The sequence below is a fragment of the Gorilla gorilla genome, chromosome 7 (assembly GCF_029281585.2).
Source record: "Gorilla gorilla gorilla isolate KB3781 chromosome 7, NHGRI_mGorGor1-v2.1_pri, whole genome shotgun sequence".
NCBI classification, from domain to species: Eukaryota; Metazoa; Chordata; class Mammalia; order Primates; family Hominidae; genus Gorilla; species Gorilla gorilla.
This window is the reverse complement of record NC_073231.2, coordinates 103,657,557-103,677,010: the sequence shown is the minus strand read 5'-3', so window position 1 is coordinate 103,677,010 and position 19,454 is coordinate 103,657,557. Positions and strand designations below refer to the sequence as shown.

Genomic DNA, 19,454 nt, shown 5'->3' with positions numbered 1-19,454 from the left:
GGGATTACATGTGCCTGCCACCACAGCTGGCTAATTTTTGTATTTCTAGTAGAGACAGAGTTTCACCATGTTGGCCAGGCTGGTCTCTCAAACTCTTGACCTCAGGTGACCTGCTCGCTTCAGCCTCCCAAAACGCTGGGATTACAGGTGTGAGCCACTGTGCCTGGCCAGCAAATGATTTATTTATTTTCCACTATAGTTTGTTAAATATAAGTTTTGGGTTTTTGTTGTTGTGTTGTTTTGTTTTTTGTGGGTTTGAGACGGAGTCTCAGTCCAGTGGCGCAATCTTGGCTCAGTGCAATCTCTGCCCTGCCCAGGATCAAGTGATTCCCCTGCCTCAGCCTCCTGAGTAGCTGGGACTACAGGCACACACCACCACAGCCAGCTAATTTTTTGTATTTTAGTAGAGACGGGGTTTCACCATGTTGGCCAGGATGGTCTCGGATGGCCCGGCCAAATGTAAATTTTAATTTAGATATTACGTAAGGGCAGGCGTGGTGGCTCATGCCTGTAATCCTAACACTTTGGGAGGCAGAGCCGGGAGAATTGCTTGAGGTCAAAAGGTAGAGACCAGCCTGGCCAAGATAGTGAAACCTTGTCTCTAAATATGAAATATAAAATTTAGCCAAGTGTGATGGCATATGCCTGTAGTCCCAGCTACTGAGGAGGCTGAGGCATGGGAATTGCTTGAACCTAGGAGGTGGAGGTTGCAGTAAGCCAAGTTTGCACCACCACACTCCAGCCTGGGTGAGAGCGTGAGACTCTGTCTTTAAAAAAAAAAAAAAGATAATATAAGGGAGCACTAAAACTTCTGCAGGAAAAAGATATCCTTACAAAAACCCCAAAGATTAGGCCGGGCGCGGTGGCTCACGCCTGTAATCCCAGCACTTTGGGAGGCTGAGGCGGGCAGATCACAAGGTCAGGAGATTGAGACCATCCTGGCCAATATGGTGAAACTCCGTCTCTACTAAAAATACAAAAATTAGCTAGGCGTGGTGGTGGGCGCCTGTAGTCCCAACTACTCTGGAGGCTGAGGCAGGAGAAACGCTTGAACCCAAGAGGCGGAGCTTGTAGTGAGCTGAGATCGCGCCAGTGCACTCCAGCCTGAGCAACAGAGCAAGACTCTGTCTCAAAAACAAAAACAAAAACAACAACAAAAAAACAAAGATTAGGTACTCCTGTTTGCCGGCCCTCTTGCAGGAGGGAATAGTTCAATTCAGATCTATTCAAGCCAAAAGCAGGGGCTACTGAACAATCTGGAATGTTTCAGATAGCTGTCCTACAGTTGCCTAGAAAACTCAGCCTAAATTTCTAGTAAGGCTGGGGTTGGTAAACTATGTGGGCCAAATAGGGCCTGTCACCATTTTATTGTATGGCCTGGGAGCTAAGAAGTTTTTAAATGTCATTTCATGGTTGAAGGAAAAAAAAATTCAAAAGAAAAACGTTTTGCGACATGTGAAAATCATATGAAATTCAAAATTCAGTGTCCGTAAGTAAAGCTTTATCAGGACCTAGCCACATTCATTCACATATACTGTCTACAGCTGCTTTCCAGCTTCATCAGAAAGTCAAATACTTGCGATAGAGACTATATGGCCCCCAAAACCTGAAATATAAGTTTGCCTTTGCTGGCAGTAAGGAAAAGCGCTGCCCTTAATTGTAACCTTGGAAGATGTGATGTCAGATGAGAAAGTACAGTCTCCAAGCAGTCTCATTATTTAAGGGCACTTAAGTCTTCCAAAGGTCCATTCCAATTAATCCCAAGTAGCCAAAATATGTTTTCTTTTCCACCATGTAAAACCCCCAATCACCTATAATGCATCTTGTTTAAAATGTGCAGTGTTTACATCAAATATTTATCTTAAATTGGTCACGCCACATTTGCCTGTTTTGATGTGAGATTCCTTTACTTAAGCCAAACAGGGAAGGGGAGACAAGTGAATTATGAACCTCTGTGAGTAACTGGAATAACCATTTGGGCATTTGGGATCGAATAATCAGAAATACAAAGTCTGGGCTTATCTTTAAGATATCTGGTCGCAGTGGCTCACGCCTGTAATCCCAGCACTTTGGGAGGCCAAGGCAGGTGGATCACCCGAGGTCAGAAGTTCAAGACCAGCCTAGCCAACATGGTGAAACCCCACCTCTACTAAAACTACAAAAATTAGGTGGGTGTGATGGCAGGCGCCTGTAATCCCAGCTACTCGGGAGGCTGAGGCAGGAGAATCACTTGAACCCAGGAGGTGGAGGTTGCAGTGAGCCAAGATCGTGCCATTGCACTCCAGCCTGGGTGACAAGAGTGAAACTCCATCTCAAAAAAAAGAGAAAGATATCTAGAATAATTTTTCCAAACTTTTTAAATGCCCCACCTATGATATATACTATAAGTAAACACAGACACACAACTCTGTACCTTTTATTCTAAAGTATACATTTTCGTACATCTTAACATCTCAGAATTTTGGCTGTGCTGCCCCGTCTGGGAAGTGAGGAGCGCCTCTGCTCGGCCGCCCAACTGTCTGGGAAGTGAGGAGCGCCTCTGCCCAGCCACCCTGACTGGGAAGTGAGGAGCGCCTCTGCCCAGCCGCCGCCCCATCTGGGATGTAAGGAGCGCCTCTACCCAGCTCCCCACTGTCTGGGAAGTGAGGAGCACCTCTGCCTGGCCACCAACTGTCTGGAAGTGATGAGGGCCTCCGCCCGGCTGCCACCCCATCTGGGATGTGAGGAGCGCCTCTGCCCAGCTACCCACTGTCTGGGAAGTGAGGAGCGCCTCTGCCCGGCCGCCCCACTGTCTGGGAAGTGAGGAGCACCTCTGCCCGGCCGCTGTGCAACCTTCTAAGTGTGAAGTGACAGCCTTGTGTGTGATCTTTTCTGTCTTCCCCAAGTTTGCATTTTCAACATTAAAGATTACTTTTTAATTTTAAAAAATAATAATAATTTTGGCTGTGCCTTGTAACTGACAGTATCTCACAGTAAGAGGTACCTAAAATAATAGTGCTATTGACAAGTGATAACATCTTGTCTTCAATGAACCTAAGACATCGGGAGATGAGAATATAAACACATTTTTGGGAGTTCTAATGAGAAACTCTCCTCTCACCTAGAGCAAGGAATTGTTTCCAAAGGCAAACAAGATAGAGGTAGATTTTTATCCTCAATTTACTGCAAAACTACTCTGTTTTCTTCACTTCATAATAGGAGGGAGCCATTATTATCCTTAATTCTCAGCAAAGGAGCTATCTGAATTATTCGATACAGATTGTACTCAAAATACAGAATTCACACTGCAAATATTTTCAGTTGGGTCCAAAAATTATAAAATACCAATACAGTGGCCCAAACTGAAAGTTAAAATGGTTCTACACACTTAAGTATAATAGTTAACTAAATATTGGATATTTAAATATTGAGGAAATGAAATAAGCAGTGTGCTATCACCTCGGTAATCCTATCAAAGGCATCTCAGCAGCTGCCTCTGCATGTTCCTGAAGCCTGAACGTGCTACGCCACCTACTGTACACATCTCCTTCACGACAACAACCGTTCCAGGGGGATCCAATCCCACCATGCCCAGCTGCTGCCACAGAACATGGGCTGGAAAAGGAGGTATGCAGGGACTGCTCATGACCTTGGATTTCAGACTCCCATTTCACCTGCCTCCCCTACTCCACATCCTTCCCTGCCACCTCCCTTGCAATAATGGAAAGGGAAATACATTCCCAGAAACCTTTCCTAAAATGTAAAAATATAAAATTCCTTGCCTTATTTGTCCCTAGAGTAAAATCAATATGGACTCTGAGGCACGTTATTAAATAAGTTGTGTGTGTGTTTTATAGTAAAATGGTTCACAACGAAAACTAGGTTTGTTTGAAGCTTTAAAAACTTTAGGTTTCAAACATCCATGTGTTGATCTGACTGCTCTAGATATCCTCTCAAACACACTCTGAGATCCCCCAGATGTAGAGCCTCCTAACGTTTACAAGTGCTCATGTAGTCTTCTCGAATGTTGCTCTGGGATGAAACAACTGGAAAGTTATATGGCTCGGAGATAATTTCCAGCAGACCAGGACATTTAAAATTTTATTGTTGGTGGCCGGGCGCAGTGGTTCACGCCTGTAATCCCAGCACTTTGGGAGGCCGAGGCAGGCGGATCACCTGAGGTCAGGAGTTCGAGATCAGCCTGGGCAACATGGTGAAACCCCGTCTCTACTAAAAATACAAAATTAGCCAGGCATGGTAACACATGCCTGTAATCCCAGCTACTCGGGAAGCTGAGGCAGGAGAATCACTTGAACTGGGAGGTGGAGGATGCAGTGAGCTGAGATCGCGCCATTGCACTCCAGCCTGGGCAACAAGAGTAAAACTCCATCTCACCAAAAACAAAACAAAACAAAAAAAATTGTTGGAAGAATATTATGCAGAAGGAAAGAAATAGGAGCCGAGTTAATGTCACATACTGTCAGCCTGAACCTCAGAATTACAGCCAAGGAAAAGGTTTTGGGAGAAAAATCTCAGGAGCATGTAGTCCAATCTCACCCACGATGCTTTGATATTGGAACCAACAGGTAAGTCTATCTGAAGCTGTATGCGCATATGACAACATCGGGAGAATGCAGGGACTGGGGTATGGGAAGCAGGACTGTGTAGCACAACTATATAGATAAGCAGCTGCCCTGGTATGCAAAATTTACTTTTAACCTTTCTTTTTCTTCCACCCCTTTTCTGAGTTACTCATCCCTCCCTTCCACTGTGTGAAAAGGTAAAAACTAGCAAACGAACAACAAACCAGAAAATCCCACTGCTTTTAAAGTTTCTGACTGTACTCGAGAAGAACTGTCTGAATGAAAAAGTGTCCACATGTTTCACTCCTCATCCTGGGCAATACAGCCAGACACGGTGATGAGAACACTCGGCCCCAGCTGCAGTCCCAACTGGACAACAGTTAGGAGGAGGTGAGTGGGTCAGAACAGCCTGCAGCCAGGCTGATCAGGTTGTAGTCCCCCTCCTGCCACTCGACTAGCAGGGTGACCTCGGGAAGTTACCCTCTTGGTGCCTCAGTTTCCTCTTTTGCAACACAGGAATTAATAGGACCTAGTAGGTGAAGGACTCTTGTGTGATTGAGTTAATCTATGTAAAGCACTCGGCACAAGGCCTGATGGGCAGCAACTGCCACATGTCTGTGGAGAAACCTATGATACAAACACAAGAGTAGGGAGGTCTAAGAGATGCAGAGAGGAGTACAGCATCAATGCAGTCACTCAACCCTCACTGGATGGAACTGGTGGGCACACTGTTGAGGAAATGAGGGCATCAAAAGATGGCTGGGCCAGATGACGTTCAAGGTGTTACCCTACCCTGCAAGTGCGTGATTGTATATGTTAAGTGACAGTCACACACAAGAGAGCTCCTGTCATTCCAGTTCCCTCAATGATCTGCTATTAACTACCTCTGACAGCTCTCCCATCTGCCTGCCTCACTCCCGGCACTCCTGCCCTGGGCCAGACCTTCACTGCCTCTAACCCTGCCTCTGGAAACAGTCTCTTAGTGCTCTCTCAGCTTATTTGCAATTTTACCAAATCTATTCCATATCAACCTGTCACTTTAGTTTTGGGCTTTTAAAATCAAAAGAAAAGAAAATGCTTGGAGAGATTATATAAATTACTAAATTATAAGGGAAAAGTGATACCTAAAATTGAGATATTAGTAATAAGATCTCTCTTCTAAACTTAGTAGACAAGAAGCTTGAAAGCCAATAATGACAGGCTAGAGTTTCAAACTCTTCCAGTCCAATTCCTGAAGAATCTTCTGTCTCTCCCCTTCTACCCTCACCGTCCCCTGGGCCCTCTGGTTCATTTACGCAGATGACAGTGGTAAAAACTGTTTCGTTGTGAGCTGCTTTTAATGTACCTGAATTTGGTGCGTACAGGACTGAAAAGGATGCTAAATTAATAGCCAACCTAGTAACTACGCTTAGGCAAAGCCTTCTTCAAACCATTTTGGAAAGTTAATTATGACTTTTATGAAGGGAAAAAAAAAACAGAACTCATTATGCAGTCAAAAACTTGTTTCTAACCATATCCAAACTATACTCGGAAGTAATAACCTGCTTTTAAAAGTGGCAGGAGCACTTCGGGTGGCCGAGGCAGGTGGATCACCTGAGGTCAGGAGTTTCAGACCAGCCTGGCCAACGTGGTGAAATCCTGTCTCTAATAAACATACAAAAATTAGCCAGGCATAGTGGCATGTGCCTGTAGTCCCAGCTACTCAGGAGGCTGAGACAGGAGAATAACGTGAACCCGGGAAGCAGAGGCTGCAGTGAGCCAAGATCATGCCCACGCACTCCACAGCCCGGGTGACAGAGACTCTGTCTCCAAAAAAAAAAAAAAAAAGTGGCAGGAGGAAAAACATCAAATTTTTCATGCACAATTTTTGAAAGTCATTACAACCACTACTAAATCTGACTCCACTCCCATTCCCCCTTAGTCAGGCAATACCTGTTTTGTGGCTTTCTGACAACCCAAGGTCAGCCTTAATTAATCTCAGGTGCCTCAAAGAGAATTTACTGAGAAAAGGACACTGAGAAGATAATCTGGCCTTTGCCCCAGTCATCACTCACCTTATATGTGTATATATATATATTTTTTTCTCTTTATATTTATTTTCTGAAACCAAAGAAGCCACACTCACCTTTCTTCAATTGCGTTTTTCAAGCAGTTAGATGCAAAACAAGGCCCCTACATAGCAAAATACTTTTTGAAGTTAAAACAATAAGTTTGCATATAATGTTAATCTGGATAAGAGCCTACAATATGACATGGCATAATAAATACTATGGAGTTAAAAATGTTCCTGTTTTTCCCTAAATAGGAATTTTCCTACATTAGCCAAGACTATGATTCTTTTATCTGCAATCAGAATTCTTATATACCATTTTGGCTAAATATCAACCTCACTGCTTTTTGAGTGCCACAATTCCAGAGGAATCAGGTTCCCTACATTTAGATTTAACATAATACTGGCTCTTATCACCATCCGGGCCTTTATTAGTATTAGTAAACGAGGTCACATAGGTTTAAGAAATACTTTTTAAAACCTTAATTTATGGCCGGGCACAGTAGCTCACGCCTGTAATCCCAGCACTTTGGGAGGCCAAGGCAGGTGGTCACCTGAGGTCAGGAGTTCGACACCAGCCTGATCAATATGGTGAAACCCTGTCTCTACTGAAAATACAAAAATTAGCCAGGCATGGTGGCATGTGCCTGTAGTCCCAGCTACTCAGGAGGCTAAGGGAGGAGAATCCCTTGAACCCAGGGGGTGGAGGTTGCAGTGAGCTGATGTATCACTCCTATGTATTCCAGCCTGACAGAGCGAGACTCAAAAAACAAAACAAAACAAAACAAAACTTAATTTGAATAAAGCTTAATGTGAAAGAAACCTATTACCATAATCTACATCGGCAGTCCCTGGTTTCATGGAAGACAACTTTGCTAAGGGGTTGATGGGGGGGTGAGGGGGGTGTGTGATGATGGTTTCGGGATGAAACTCTTCCACCCCAGATCAAGCATTAGATTCTCAAAAGGAGCATGCAGCCTAGATCCGTTGCATGTGCAGTTCACAGTAGGGTCTGTGCTCCTATGAAAATGTAATGCTGTTGCTAATCTGATAAGTGGTGCTCAGGTTGTAATGCTTGCTTGCCCGCTGCTCACCTCCTGCTGTGCGGCCCGGGGCTTGGGGACCCCTGATCTACAGGATTTGTATTTAAATCTTTTCCTCTTATGACCAAATTTTGGCAGCAGTGGAGAGTGTGGTATTACACAATATACACCCACCATGTGATTTTCATAACACTGCCCTAAAAGAAAGGGGGCTCCAAGGCACCACCAGCGGGCCCGCCCAAGGGAGCTGCAGACTCAAAAAAGGGCACCTTGTTATATTTTAAATTTTCAAGGAAAATGTGCCAGCACTTGTTAGATACTGCCCCAATGACCACTATTAAGTCATTTGGACATGACTACTCAATAAAATCAACAGTTATGTTACTTATTTCAATGGCCTAAGGGTGCTGGGGGTGGGATGACTCTAAAGCATTATAAACAGAGTTTGTGACCTTCTGCGTTAGGCATTCCTTTCAAAGTATGTGGTTTGGTTTAGCTGGGAAACTGGAGGAGAGATTAACCCAGGGAATGATCTCCAATATCTAGTAACTCTTCTCTATCCTCCCTCTGAGAAGAATTTTGGGAAAGAGCACATCTGGATAATAATATGTATACTGTTTTACAGAAGAGGAGGAAAAACCACATTTATTTTCTACCAGCAAGAGCCCCCAGTATCTTTCCACAGAGGTCAACCTGAAACTATTCAGCCTGGGAGAAAAGCTATCTGGCCTAGTATCTGGAAGTAAGTGAAAGCAAGACATGACATGTTATTATGTAAATGTGGAGTCCCAACAAAGATGTGAACAAAAGAGAAACATACATTATTACACATGGTGAAGTTCTTAACACAGCTATGGAGACCAGGGAAAATGACAGATCTAGATCATTCCAACCCCCATTAGAGTCTCAGAGGGAGGCTTCAGTAACTGGTTTTCTTAATTGATAATGGTAACATTAACTCCTTTAGTTCTAAACAATCTTTAAACATGCAGAGCCCTGCTTTAAAAAGCAGAAACCAAAACAAAAAGCCTGTCCTCTAACCCCAGAAATCCAGATTATGGTCTCCAGATTTCATTTCCTACAAAACATAGGCAGGGCTGCCTGAAGAAATGGCTCATTCCACATTTGGGGCAAGAAATGTACAAGATGAGCCTAGAGCATCTTGTCATACCAGACAATAAGAAAGCAATCAAAGACTACTAGGGTGGTCTCAGTGGCTCACACCTGTAGTTCCAGCTACTCAGGAGGCTGAGGCAGGAGGATTGCTTAAGTTTGAGGCCCAGGTGCATGATCACACCACTGCACTCCAGCCAGGGTAAAAGAATGAGACCCTGTCTCTTCAAACACACACACATACACACATACACACACACAACCAGGGACATGTCAAAAGACTCAGAAACCAACTTGAAGAGACTCCAAGTGGCCAAAGATAGCACAACTTGAGCATTAATTATATTAACTATAATATATCAGCTGTTCAGAGAAAGTTTATTTTTCCTCTTTGAAAGACTGAAAACAGGTACGGAGTAACAAATTTAATTTAGGCGTACTTATAAACTTTATCAAAATGATTGTACTTTTCAACATAACATTAATAGCGCTCCCTTTTTTATTTTTTAAAGAGTCTTGCTGTGTCACCTAGGCTGGAGTGCAGTGGCACAATCATAGCTCACTGCAGCTTCCAGCTAAGTCCCAGGCTCAAGCAATCTTCCCACCTCAGCCTCCCAAGTAGCTAGAACTACAGGCACATGACACCTGGATTTTTTTTTTTTTTTTTTTTTTCTGTAGAGACAGGGGTCTCGCTATGTTGACCAGACTGGTCTCAAACTCCTGGCCTCCAGTGATCCTCCCAAAGCACTAGAATTACAGGCGTGAGCCACTGCGAGTTTTCATCGGTTCATTTATTACTTTAAAACAACCTTACTGGTCACCACTAGAGAATGAGGAATGAGTTCATTATTTTGAAAACTGACAAAGAGAACAAAACCACGTATATTTATCCATGTCACAAATACAATGGGTAGCCAAATAGTACATGAGGGAAAGCTTCTCTTTATACAAATATTCTAACTAATAAATGAAGTAGGAATTATAGATCATATTGCAACCCTAATAATCAATAAATCTAGGTATTAAGTATCAATGGTTCTTGACTTCCAAAAAGATGGTTAACCAGACATTATCTGCTTCCTAATGGAAGAAAAAATCGTCACCTATGAAGTAGTCTTGCAAAACAAACAGGCAAATCTGAACACAAAAAGCCTCTAGATCCAAATAATTCGCTGGTAATGCAGAAGACTACATGAGAGGCATGCAATCAGAATCATCTAGACTGTGGGACAACCCAATTTCTTCAACAAAAAATTATAAAGACAAACTACATATTGACCCATATATCCTGTTTCAAATGAAGTGCTAGAAAATTATCCCTTTATGACACAATTGGAAACCTGAGCACTTACTGGATATTTTATGGGATTAGAAACTTATTATTTTAGGTAAAATAATAACTCTTTAAAAAATAACAATTAAAAAATAACAATACCATTTTGTTATTGAGTGATTAATTGATTGAGATGGAGTTTCGCTGCTATTTCCTGGGCTGGAATGCAATGGCGCAATCTCAGCTCACTGCAACCTCCGCCTCCCAGGTTCAAGCGAACCTCCCAGGTTCAAGCGATTCTCCTGCCCCAGCCTCCCAAGTAGCTGGGATTACAGGCATGTGTCACCACACCTGGCTAACTTTTCTATTTTTAGGAGTAACAGGTTTTCACCATGTTGGCCAGGCTGGTCTCAAACTCCTGACCTCAAGTGATCCACCCACCTCGGCCTCCCAAAGTGCTGGGATTACAGGTGTGAGCCACTGCGCCTGGCCCCATTTTGTTTTTGTAAATATCTTTTAACAAAATATTGTCAGAGAAGGTCAGGAGCGGTGGCTCACACCTGTAATCCCAGCACTTTGGGAGGCAGAGATGGGTGGATCACTTGAGCTCAGGAGTTCGAGACCAGCCTGGCCAACATGGTGAAACCCCTTCGCTACTAAAAACACAAAAAATCAGCCAGGCGTGGCGGTGCGCACCTGTAATCCCAGCTACTCAGAAGGCTGCGGCAGGAGAATCGCTTGAACCTGGGAGGCAGAGGTTGCAGTGAGCCGAGATCACGCCAGTGCACTCCAGCCTTGATGACAGAGCAAGACTCTGTCTCAAAAAAATAAAATAAAATAAAAATAAACTAAAATAAAATAAAATTAAAATAAATAAAAAATATTGTCAGAAAGCTGAGACTTCAACTGGTGGTCTACCCTGATACTTCGGAGTGGATTATATCAATACAACTATGTTAAGAGAAAAGATAAATCTACCTTTTCCAGGAATATAATTCTTTCAGAAGAAAATTTTAAAAAATGGCTCATTGGGATCTGTGGGAAAATAGTAACATTATCAGTACCTCAGTTTCCTCAACTTAAAAATGGCAAGTTGTTACAAAATGACAGAGAATGACCAACCACTACCAAGCAATTTCCCGGCATGTATGTCAACACACCAGGAAACAAACGCAGCTGGCATTCGACCATGGCCCCCAAATGTAGCTACCACAAACTACTGCCCACCTGGTAGCCCTTCTGAAGAAAAGAGGCACACTGTTAGAAGAGGTGGGAACGTGCAGTTGAAAAGTGTAGCTATTTTGATAAATTTTATAACTAAGCCTAAATAAACAAACCTGTTATTCCATACCTTTGTGTCTTTCAAAGGGGAAAAATAGAAGTTTTCTCCAAAAAGCTAGTAGGATGCATTTTGGGGACTTACTCATGGTTCTTAAATTCTCTAAGCACCCTAATTTCTATAAAATTTCTACTGGAAAAAAACAACTAAAAGTATATTTGTTTTGGGGAAAGCTCTCTAGCTGTGTTTTTCCTCTGCTCTCATACCACAACAATCAAAGCAGAAGGCTCCTGTGACCAAAGGCGTGGGGGTTTCTCCCACCAACAAGCAGCAGGCACCAGCTGGGTCTAATAAAGGCTCTCCTTAAAACTGCCCTCCTTACAGCCAAAGCCAGAGTAATCCACTGCAAAGGGCACCAAAAAACATCTGACCCCATTGCCCAAGGAAACGTCTGCGCCGACAAAACAGCAAAAGAGGCAGCCTCAGCGCCTGCACACGTTCCAGTCTCCGCTCCAGACAGCCAATACTTCTCTTTCTCATCTATCACTCCCTCCCACCTATTCTTCTTCTGAAAACCTGTTCTACCAGTCCTTTCCAACTCAAGGCAAGTGGTTCTTAGACCACGGAAAATTCCTTCTCCCTGCCTCACAAGCCCACTCTACCCTTTCTTCCTTTCATGACCACTTCCATGTAGGATACAAATCCCTCACCTGTCTCTTAGAACCCCTCATTTCTTTCCCATTATGGAAATACATTCTCAAAACAAGCACATCTCACTGTTCTATCTGCCACTCTACTACTCCCCAAGGCTTCCTAAAACCCCTCCCTTTCCCACACACCAAGCCTGAGGATTTACCCCCACACAAGATTGGCAAATAGATTTCACACCTATGTTCCGAGTCTGTAAATTCAAACACCTCCTAGTCTGGGTTGATACCTTTACCAGATGGGTTGAAGCCTTTCCTACAGGGACAGAAAAAGCCACTGCAGTCATTTCTTGCCTAACTGACATAATTCCTCGATTTGATCTTCCTACCTCCGTACAATCTGGTAACAGTCCAGCCTTCATTAGTCAGATCACCCAAGCAGTTTCCCAAGCCCTCAGTATTCAATGGAATCTCCATGACCCTTATCATCCTCAATCTTCAGGAAAAGTAGAAAAGGCCAACAGTCTTTTAAAAACACATCTTACCAAACTCACCCTCCAACTCAAAAAAGACTGGACAATTCTTCTACCCTTTGCTCTCCTCCGAATTCGAGCCACCCCTCAAGAACCCACAGGGTATAGCCCCTTTGATCTCCTATATGGCCGCACATTTTTACATGGGCCCAACCTCATTCCAGACACCAGCCCTCTTGGTAACTATCTTCCAGTCCTTCAACAAGCTAGACATGAAATCCGCTGAACTGCCAATTTCCTTTTACCCACTCCAGATACCCAGCCGTATAAAGACATCCTAGCCCGACGGTCAGTTCTTGTTAAGAACTAACCCCTCAAACTCTATAACCTCAGTGGACAGGACCCTACCAGGTCGTTTACAGCACTCCAACCACGGTCCGTCTACAGAACCTTCCCCACTGGGTTCATCGCTCCAGGATAAAACTGTGCCCATCTGACCACCAGCCTAACTCCTCTACCTCCTTCTGGAAGTTGCAAGTACTCTCCCCCACTTCTCTTAAACGTACTCGCATTCCTGAAAAAGAACAATAGCCCTTTGTATCTTTCATTTACAATAGGCCTTTACATAGTCACCCCACTATTTAATGTCTACCTAGGTCCCTAATCACCATTCTCGCCTACTTCTAAATGCCCTGCTTTTGTCTACATTGCCGGCTCACGCTTTTCCTCTGGACCATTGTAACTGACATCTCCTGGTCTTACCCTCAAGGTGCCACCCTTAACTCTCTCCTAGAGTGGATAGGTGACCTTGTGTGGCAAGGCACTCTCCAATTCTTCCACCTCGATGAAGTTCTTTTCTACTCACTTTGGGTCTCGCTCCCGTTCTCCTGCTACCCTCTACCCCTCCCTAATTATCTCCAACATACCATCAACCTCACCCACCCACTCTCTCCTCACCGTCTCTAATCCTTTCTTAGCAAAAAATTGTTGGCTATGCATTTCCCTCTCTTCCTCCTACTACACAGCTGTCCCTGCCCCACTAGCTGACTAGGCAACCTCCCCTATCTCCTTACACCTCCAAACCTCTTTCAGTGACCCCCACACCTTTACCCTCCCGAACATCTTCTTCACTTTCTGGAAAATTCAGCAGGGGCTGGGCGCAGTGGCTCGTGCCTGTAATCCCAGCACATTAGGAGGCCGAGGCAGGTGGATCACGAGGTCAGGAGTTCAAGACCAGCCTGGCCAACATGGTGAAACCCCATCTCTACCAAAAATACAAAAATTAGCTGGGCATGGTGGTGCGTGCCTATAATCCCAGCTACTCAGGAGGCTGAGGCAGGAGAATTGCTTGAACCAGGACCTGGGAGGCAGAGGCAACAGTGAGCGAGGTCGTGCCACTGCATTCCAGCTTGGGCTACAGAGCAAGACTCTGTCTCAAAAAAAAAAAAAAGAAGAAAGAAAAGAAAAATTCAGCAAAAACTCCCCCAATATCTCATACTAACAGGCTGCTGCTCTTCTCCCTACCTACCTATGAGGTCTATCTCCCTACATCAATTCCACACCCCCTGTTCTTGGACACCTCGCTACACAGACAACTATCCCCATTGCTGCTCCCTTATGCATCTCCCAACAATTACCTACTGGAATTCCCTTAGGTAACCTCACGTCTTCCTTATGTTCCTTTACTCTTCACCTCCAAAGCTCCAACACTCACATCAACCAGCAAATTGGAGCATTCCAGTCCCACTCTCATCACTAACAGTCTTTAAAACATTGGTAGCAACTTTTGTCTAGAAAGACGCTTACCGCTCACTTGCTCCATCCTTGGCTACCCTCCCCCGTTCAACAGATTCCCCTCCAAGTCCTTCTTCTTGCCTGCTTATACCTAGTCTTATAAATAACAGTGAATGGCTACTTGTAGATACCAAGTGCTTTCTTATACACCATGAAAATAGAACCTCTCCCTCCACGCAGCTCCCCTACCAAACCCCGCTACAACCTCTAACAGCTGCTACCCTTGCTGGATCCCTAGGGGTCTGGGTGCAGGACCCCACTTCCAGAACACACTCTTACCTTTTTACTCTGCATTTCCAGTTCTGCCTGCCTCAAGGACTCTTTTTCCTCTGCAGCTCTTCCACCTACATGTGCCTCCCTGCTAACCGGACAGGCACCTGCACTTTAAATCTTCCTTACTCCCAAAACCCAGTTTGCAAACGGAAGCAAGCAACTCCCCATTCCCCTTATAACTCCAACAAGACAAAAAAGAGTCATTCGATGAATTCCCTTGCTTATAGGATTAGGGGTTTCCACTGCTGCAATCGGAACAGGAGTAGCAGGCCTTGCAACTTCTATCACCACATTTCGCAGTCTCTCCAATGACTTCTCCGCTAGCCTTACCAATATAACTGAAACACTTTCTGTCCTCCAATCCCAAGTCGATTCCTTAGCCGCAGTTGTCCTCCAAAATCGCCGAGGCCTCAAACTGCTTACTGCTGAAAAAGGAGGACTCTGCCTATTCTTAAATGAAGAATGCTGCTTTTACGTAAATCAATCAGGCCTTGTATACGACAATATCAAAAAACTTAAAGACACAGCTCAAAAACTCACTAATCAGGCAGATAGTTATACTGGACCTACTTGGCCATTCTCTAGCTTAGCTTCATGGCTCCTCCCACTAACAGGCCCTTTAGCACTCATCCTTCTCCTTGTCTTATTCGGACCTTGTCTTTTCAGGCTAATCTCTCGGTTCATACAAAACAGCATCCAAGCTATTACTAATCACTAAATTCGACATATGCTCCTTTTAACAACTCGACAATGTCACCCCCTGCCCCAGGGTCTCCCTTCAATTTAACCTTTCTCTCTCACTTTAGGTACCCATGCCACCCCTAATCCCGCTTGAAGCAGCCCTGAGAAAAATCTCCCATCATCCCTCCATACCACCCCCAAAATTTACACCATAAATTTTCGCCATACTTCACTACTCTTTCTCATTTTTGTTTTTCCATTATTAATATAAAAAGACGGGAATGTGAGGTCTTCTGAGAAAGCTGCACCATGGTCAAGCCACTGTAACCTCTGTGACCCACACGTACACATCCAGAAGGCCTCCTGGAGCCAGAAAGTCTAGGACAACAGGAAAACCACAAAAGAAGAAAAACAGCTAGCTGCCGTCTTAGCTTATTAGCCAACCTTGCAACATTCTACCATTGTAACAGACTCTACCCTAACTGATCGATCAACCTTGTGACATTGTGCCCTGTGACCCTTCCCGCCTGTGACCCCTTCCCCTGCCCGCAATAAACGGCCCCTAACTGTAACTTTCCACTGCTTACCCCTAACCTATAAAACTAGCTCCAATCCCACCACCCTTCGCTGACTCTCTTTTTCGGACTCAGCCTGCTCACACCTGAGTGAATAAACAGCCTTGTTGCTCACACTTAGCATTTTCAGGTTGTCTCTTCACTTAGATGCGCACATAATACTATCTACCTGGAAACAGTGTCAGATCCCACAGGTTAAGGGCTCAATCCCCAAAAGTGTCCCCTCCCCACTCCAACACTCTGCAAGTCTGGGCCTCAGGAGCTTCTGACCAACCAGCCTTCAAGTTGAGGTTCACATAACATTTTGGACTCAGAAACACTTACTGAGGTTTACTGGCTTATTATAAGGATACAAGGGATACAGATGAAGAGATTCATAGATATGGGGGAAGGAACATGGAGCTTCCAAGCCCTTCCTGGGTGTACCACCCTCAAGGAACCTCCAGGAGTTCAGCTATCCCTAAGGAAGCTTCAGCATTCCTAAGGACGGTCAGCATTCCTTCCCTCAGGGTACGAGGCTGGACCCTCTTTAGGGAAGGTCTTAAGACCCACAGTTAGAAAGGAAGGGGGAAGATAAGAATCCTGCCTTAGTGCAGGAGTAAGTCAGAGATTCCCTAAGACCTGACACACCTAGGGTAATAACCAAAGACTAACAATGGCTATGAAGAGTTAAGAGCCAGGAACTGTGGATGAAAACCTATGTATCGCCTCCTCTTTCATAACACAACCATATCAAAACAAGCACATGCAATATGGGCATTATTCTCTGCTCTGAGATACTTCTAAAAGATGGTGGCTTTATAAGCCCTATGTGCCATGAAATTTACAAAGAGGTTCTGATGTATCTTGTGTAACAACTTCATTGGTTCTTCAAACTTAAAAATCTCAAACCTTGCTTACATTTTTCATTAGTTCAGTAGAACACTAATTATGGACTTTTTATTTGTTTTAAGAAAAAGAAAAAATTTATAGATGGCTAAACACTCAACAACTTGCCTTCTGCAAAAGTTAATGGGTAAAACAGGCCGGGCACAGTGGCTCACATCTGTAATCCTGGCACTTTGGGAGGCCAAGGCAGATGGATCACCTGAAGTCAGGAGTTTGAGACCAATCTGGCCAACATGGCAACACCCTATCTCTACTGAAAATACAAAAATTAGCCAGGCGTGGTGGTGGGCACCTATAATCCCAGCTACTCAGCAGGCTGAGGCAGGAGAATCACTTGAACCCAGGGGGTGGAGGCTGCAGTGAGACGAGATCACACCACTTCATTCCAGCCTGGGCGAACTCAAAAAACAAATAAACAAAAAAAGTTAATGGGTAAAACAAATGAAAAAATACCCAACAACTCAGAGAAAAGGAAAAAAATTCTTAAGCCAGTAATTTTATCAAAATCACAAAAATTTTGAGTAGATATTTCTTTCAAAGAGAGTTACAGACCCAGGAGTGATATTTTAAAGGGGTTGAGCAGAACACGTGATTACTGTAATCAATACACAGAATTCTGCAGACTCCCAAAACAAGCCTCCTCAGCACCTGGGTATGCCAGGTTTTGTGCATCTGGTCACGGCTGTCTATTAAACCACTGCTCATGCATATTTGATTGAACTCAAGAAATGTGTGGTGAGCATTTAGGAACACTGTCAGTGTATAACATGCTTTAGCTATCACACAGAGTTCTCAGTAATACAGTAGCCTACACCCATATATTTAATACAAAGTCTGTAATTGTTTTAGTCTCATTTTATACACAAGAAAGTAAAGTAAGGAACAGGCTGGATTATTTCGGTAAGGTCAGAGTGAGCAAGTCACCAGAAAAAAACAAGCAAACTAAAAAACCAAAAACACAAAACTCTACTCTAGTATAAATTTGACCTCCTACCATTTATGTGTTCCTTTCACCTGTCCAGTCCAATCCTATCCGTTTTGACCCACCCATCCTGTCCCATGCCACACAGTTACATGTCATCCATCCCCATCGTTTTCACTAACCATGCATGGAGCACTTCCTGGTACTGCGCATTACATCAGGCAGTGACGACGGAGGCACCATGAGGAGTTATACCTTCATCTTACCATGAGCCAGGAAATTTCAAGATAATTTACATAAAGTGCATATGTTTTCATGGACTCTTCCAGTGAAGACATGTTTTCAAAAATCTTTTATGACAGGTTTGCAATTTTAAAGTATGAGCAACTAGTAGCAGAATAGAGATCATCTAAATTATTTTACTAAGAATACATAAATAAGATAAATTATAAAGACATAGTAACTTTGCAGTTCTTTTTTACCTACCTGTAAACATCGCATCTTGGTTTAACTTCACATATAAAGTGAGTTAATATAATGTCATACAATGCAGAAGCGATATCTAGAATTATATACCATGGTTTAACAATGCAGGTTTAAGATAAATAATTACAGTAAGGTACATATATTATCTATCTGTAATACATTTTAAAATAAACCAGAGTTGAGCCATCTACACTTTAATATCCTGTAAGAAAAACAAAATACATTTAACTTCATAGTTAAATGAGTATTTTGATAACTAAGATGAATCTTTTGATAACTAAGCAGCTCATGAGTATGTTTCAGTAACAATAAAAATGTAGCAAACACTAGAAACATTTAAAGATCAGCATACAGTAAAGGTGTGGGCGAGATCTCTACCATAAGTGACATCATACCTACCGTAGTATCATTGCTGGTAACATAAACCAGGACATCAGAGGAGTTCCTACCATTGATGTATCGGTAGCAGTTCCAAACACAGCTAATCAAGTAACCCTGAAAATGAGGAGTGATTATCAGATTTTTAATTTTCAAACTGCAGGTAATTTAGAATACCACACAGATAAAGCCATATTATAAAACTTCTATTGACATAAGCAATAAATGCACATATTATAACAGCTCTACTAAACCAAAAGTCCCTGAAAGTACAAATGTTGGGTATAGTAACTTCTTGGCACAATGTGCTACTGGAGCCGTATTCTATTACACCAGTGGGGGTATGGGGGTGGTACTGGGGGAAGGTGGGAGAGGGGAGGGGTTGAGAGTTGAATGAGAAATTTCTAAGAATAAGTGTCTGGAAAGAACAAGCACACAATTAACATTTATCGCTCCTGAATTCACAGAACAATCGAATGTATTAACTCATTTATCGCCACAGTTTAACTGCTTCTCTGGAAATTTTTCTTCTATATGATTATCTGTGATTTTATTACACAAGTCAATTTTTTAAAAAATTTCATAGCATATAAATTTATCTCACAGTCAATAAAATTCACTAAAACATTTCCCCTTTATTAACGAAATACCCGACGACGATACTTAAAATTAATGTCCAACATAAATACTGCTTAGAAATGAAACATGAGTTCACGGGAGATGTTTAAGCTATGAACTCTGTACTTTCATTCCGTCATGTGTAATTGGATTAGAACTAAAGGATTTCAAAATCCCTTAACATTAAAATTCTTTGATTAAAAGAAGTTTAAACACATAGAGAAACTAGATTGCTAAAATCCAGGAAATACGTTGCTTATGAGAATGTAAAATGGTTGCAGCCACTCTGGAAAAGTCCGGCAGTTCGAAAGGTTAAACAGAGTTACAACAAGACCCAGCAATTCCACTCCTAGGTATTCTACATATAGTATATATATAATATATACCAAATAAAATGAA

The 19,454-nt window shown here is 43.1% G+C and overlaps 1 protein-coding gene across 1 annotated transcript in view; it reads right to left on the bottom strand.

Moving 5' to 3' along the window:
- Positions 1-19,454, bottom strand: part of LAPTM4B (lysosomal protein transmembrane 4 beta) — an 81,492-nt gene that overhangs the window by 8,956 nt on the left and 53,082 nt on the right. The window contains 1 exon segment of the mRNA XM_019032164.4: positions 18,459-18,554. Within this exon segment, the coding sequence (XP_018887709.3) occupies positions 18,459-18,554 (96 nt within the window).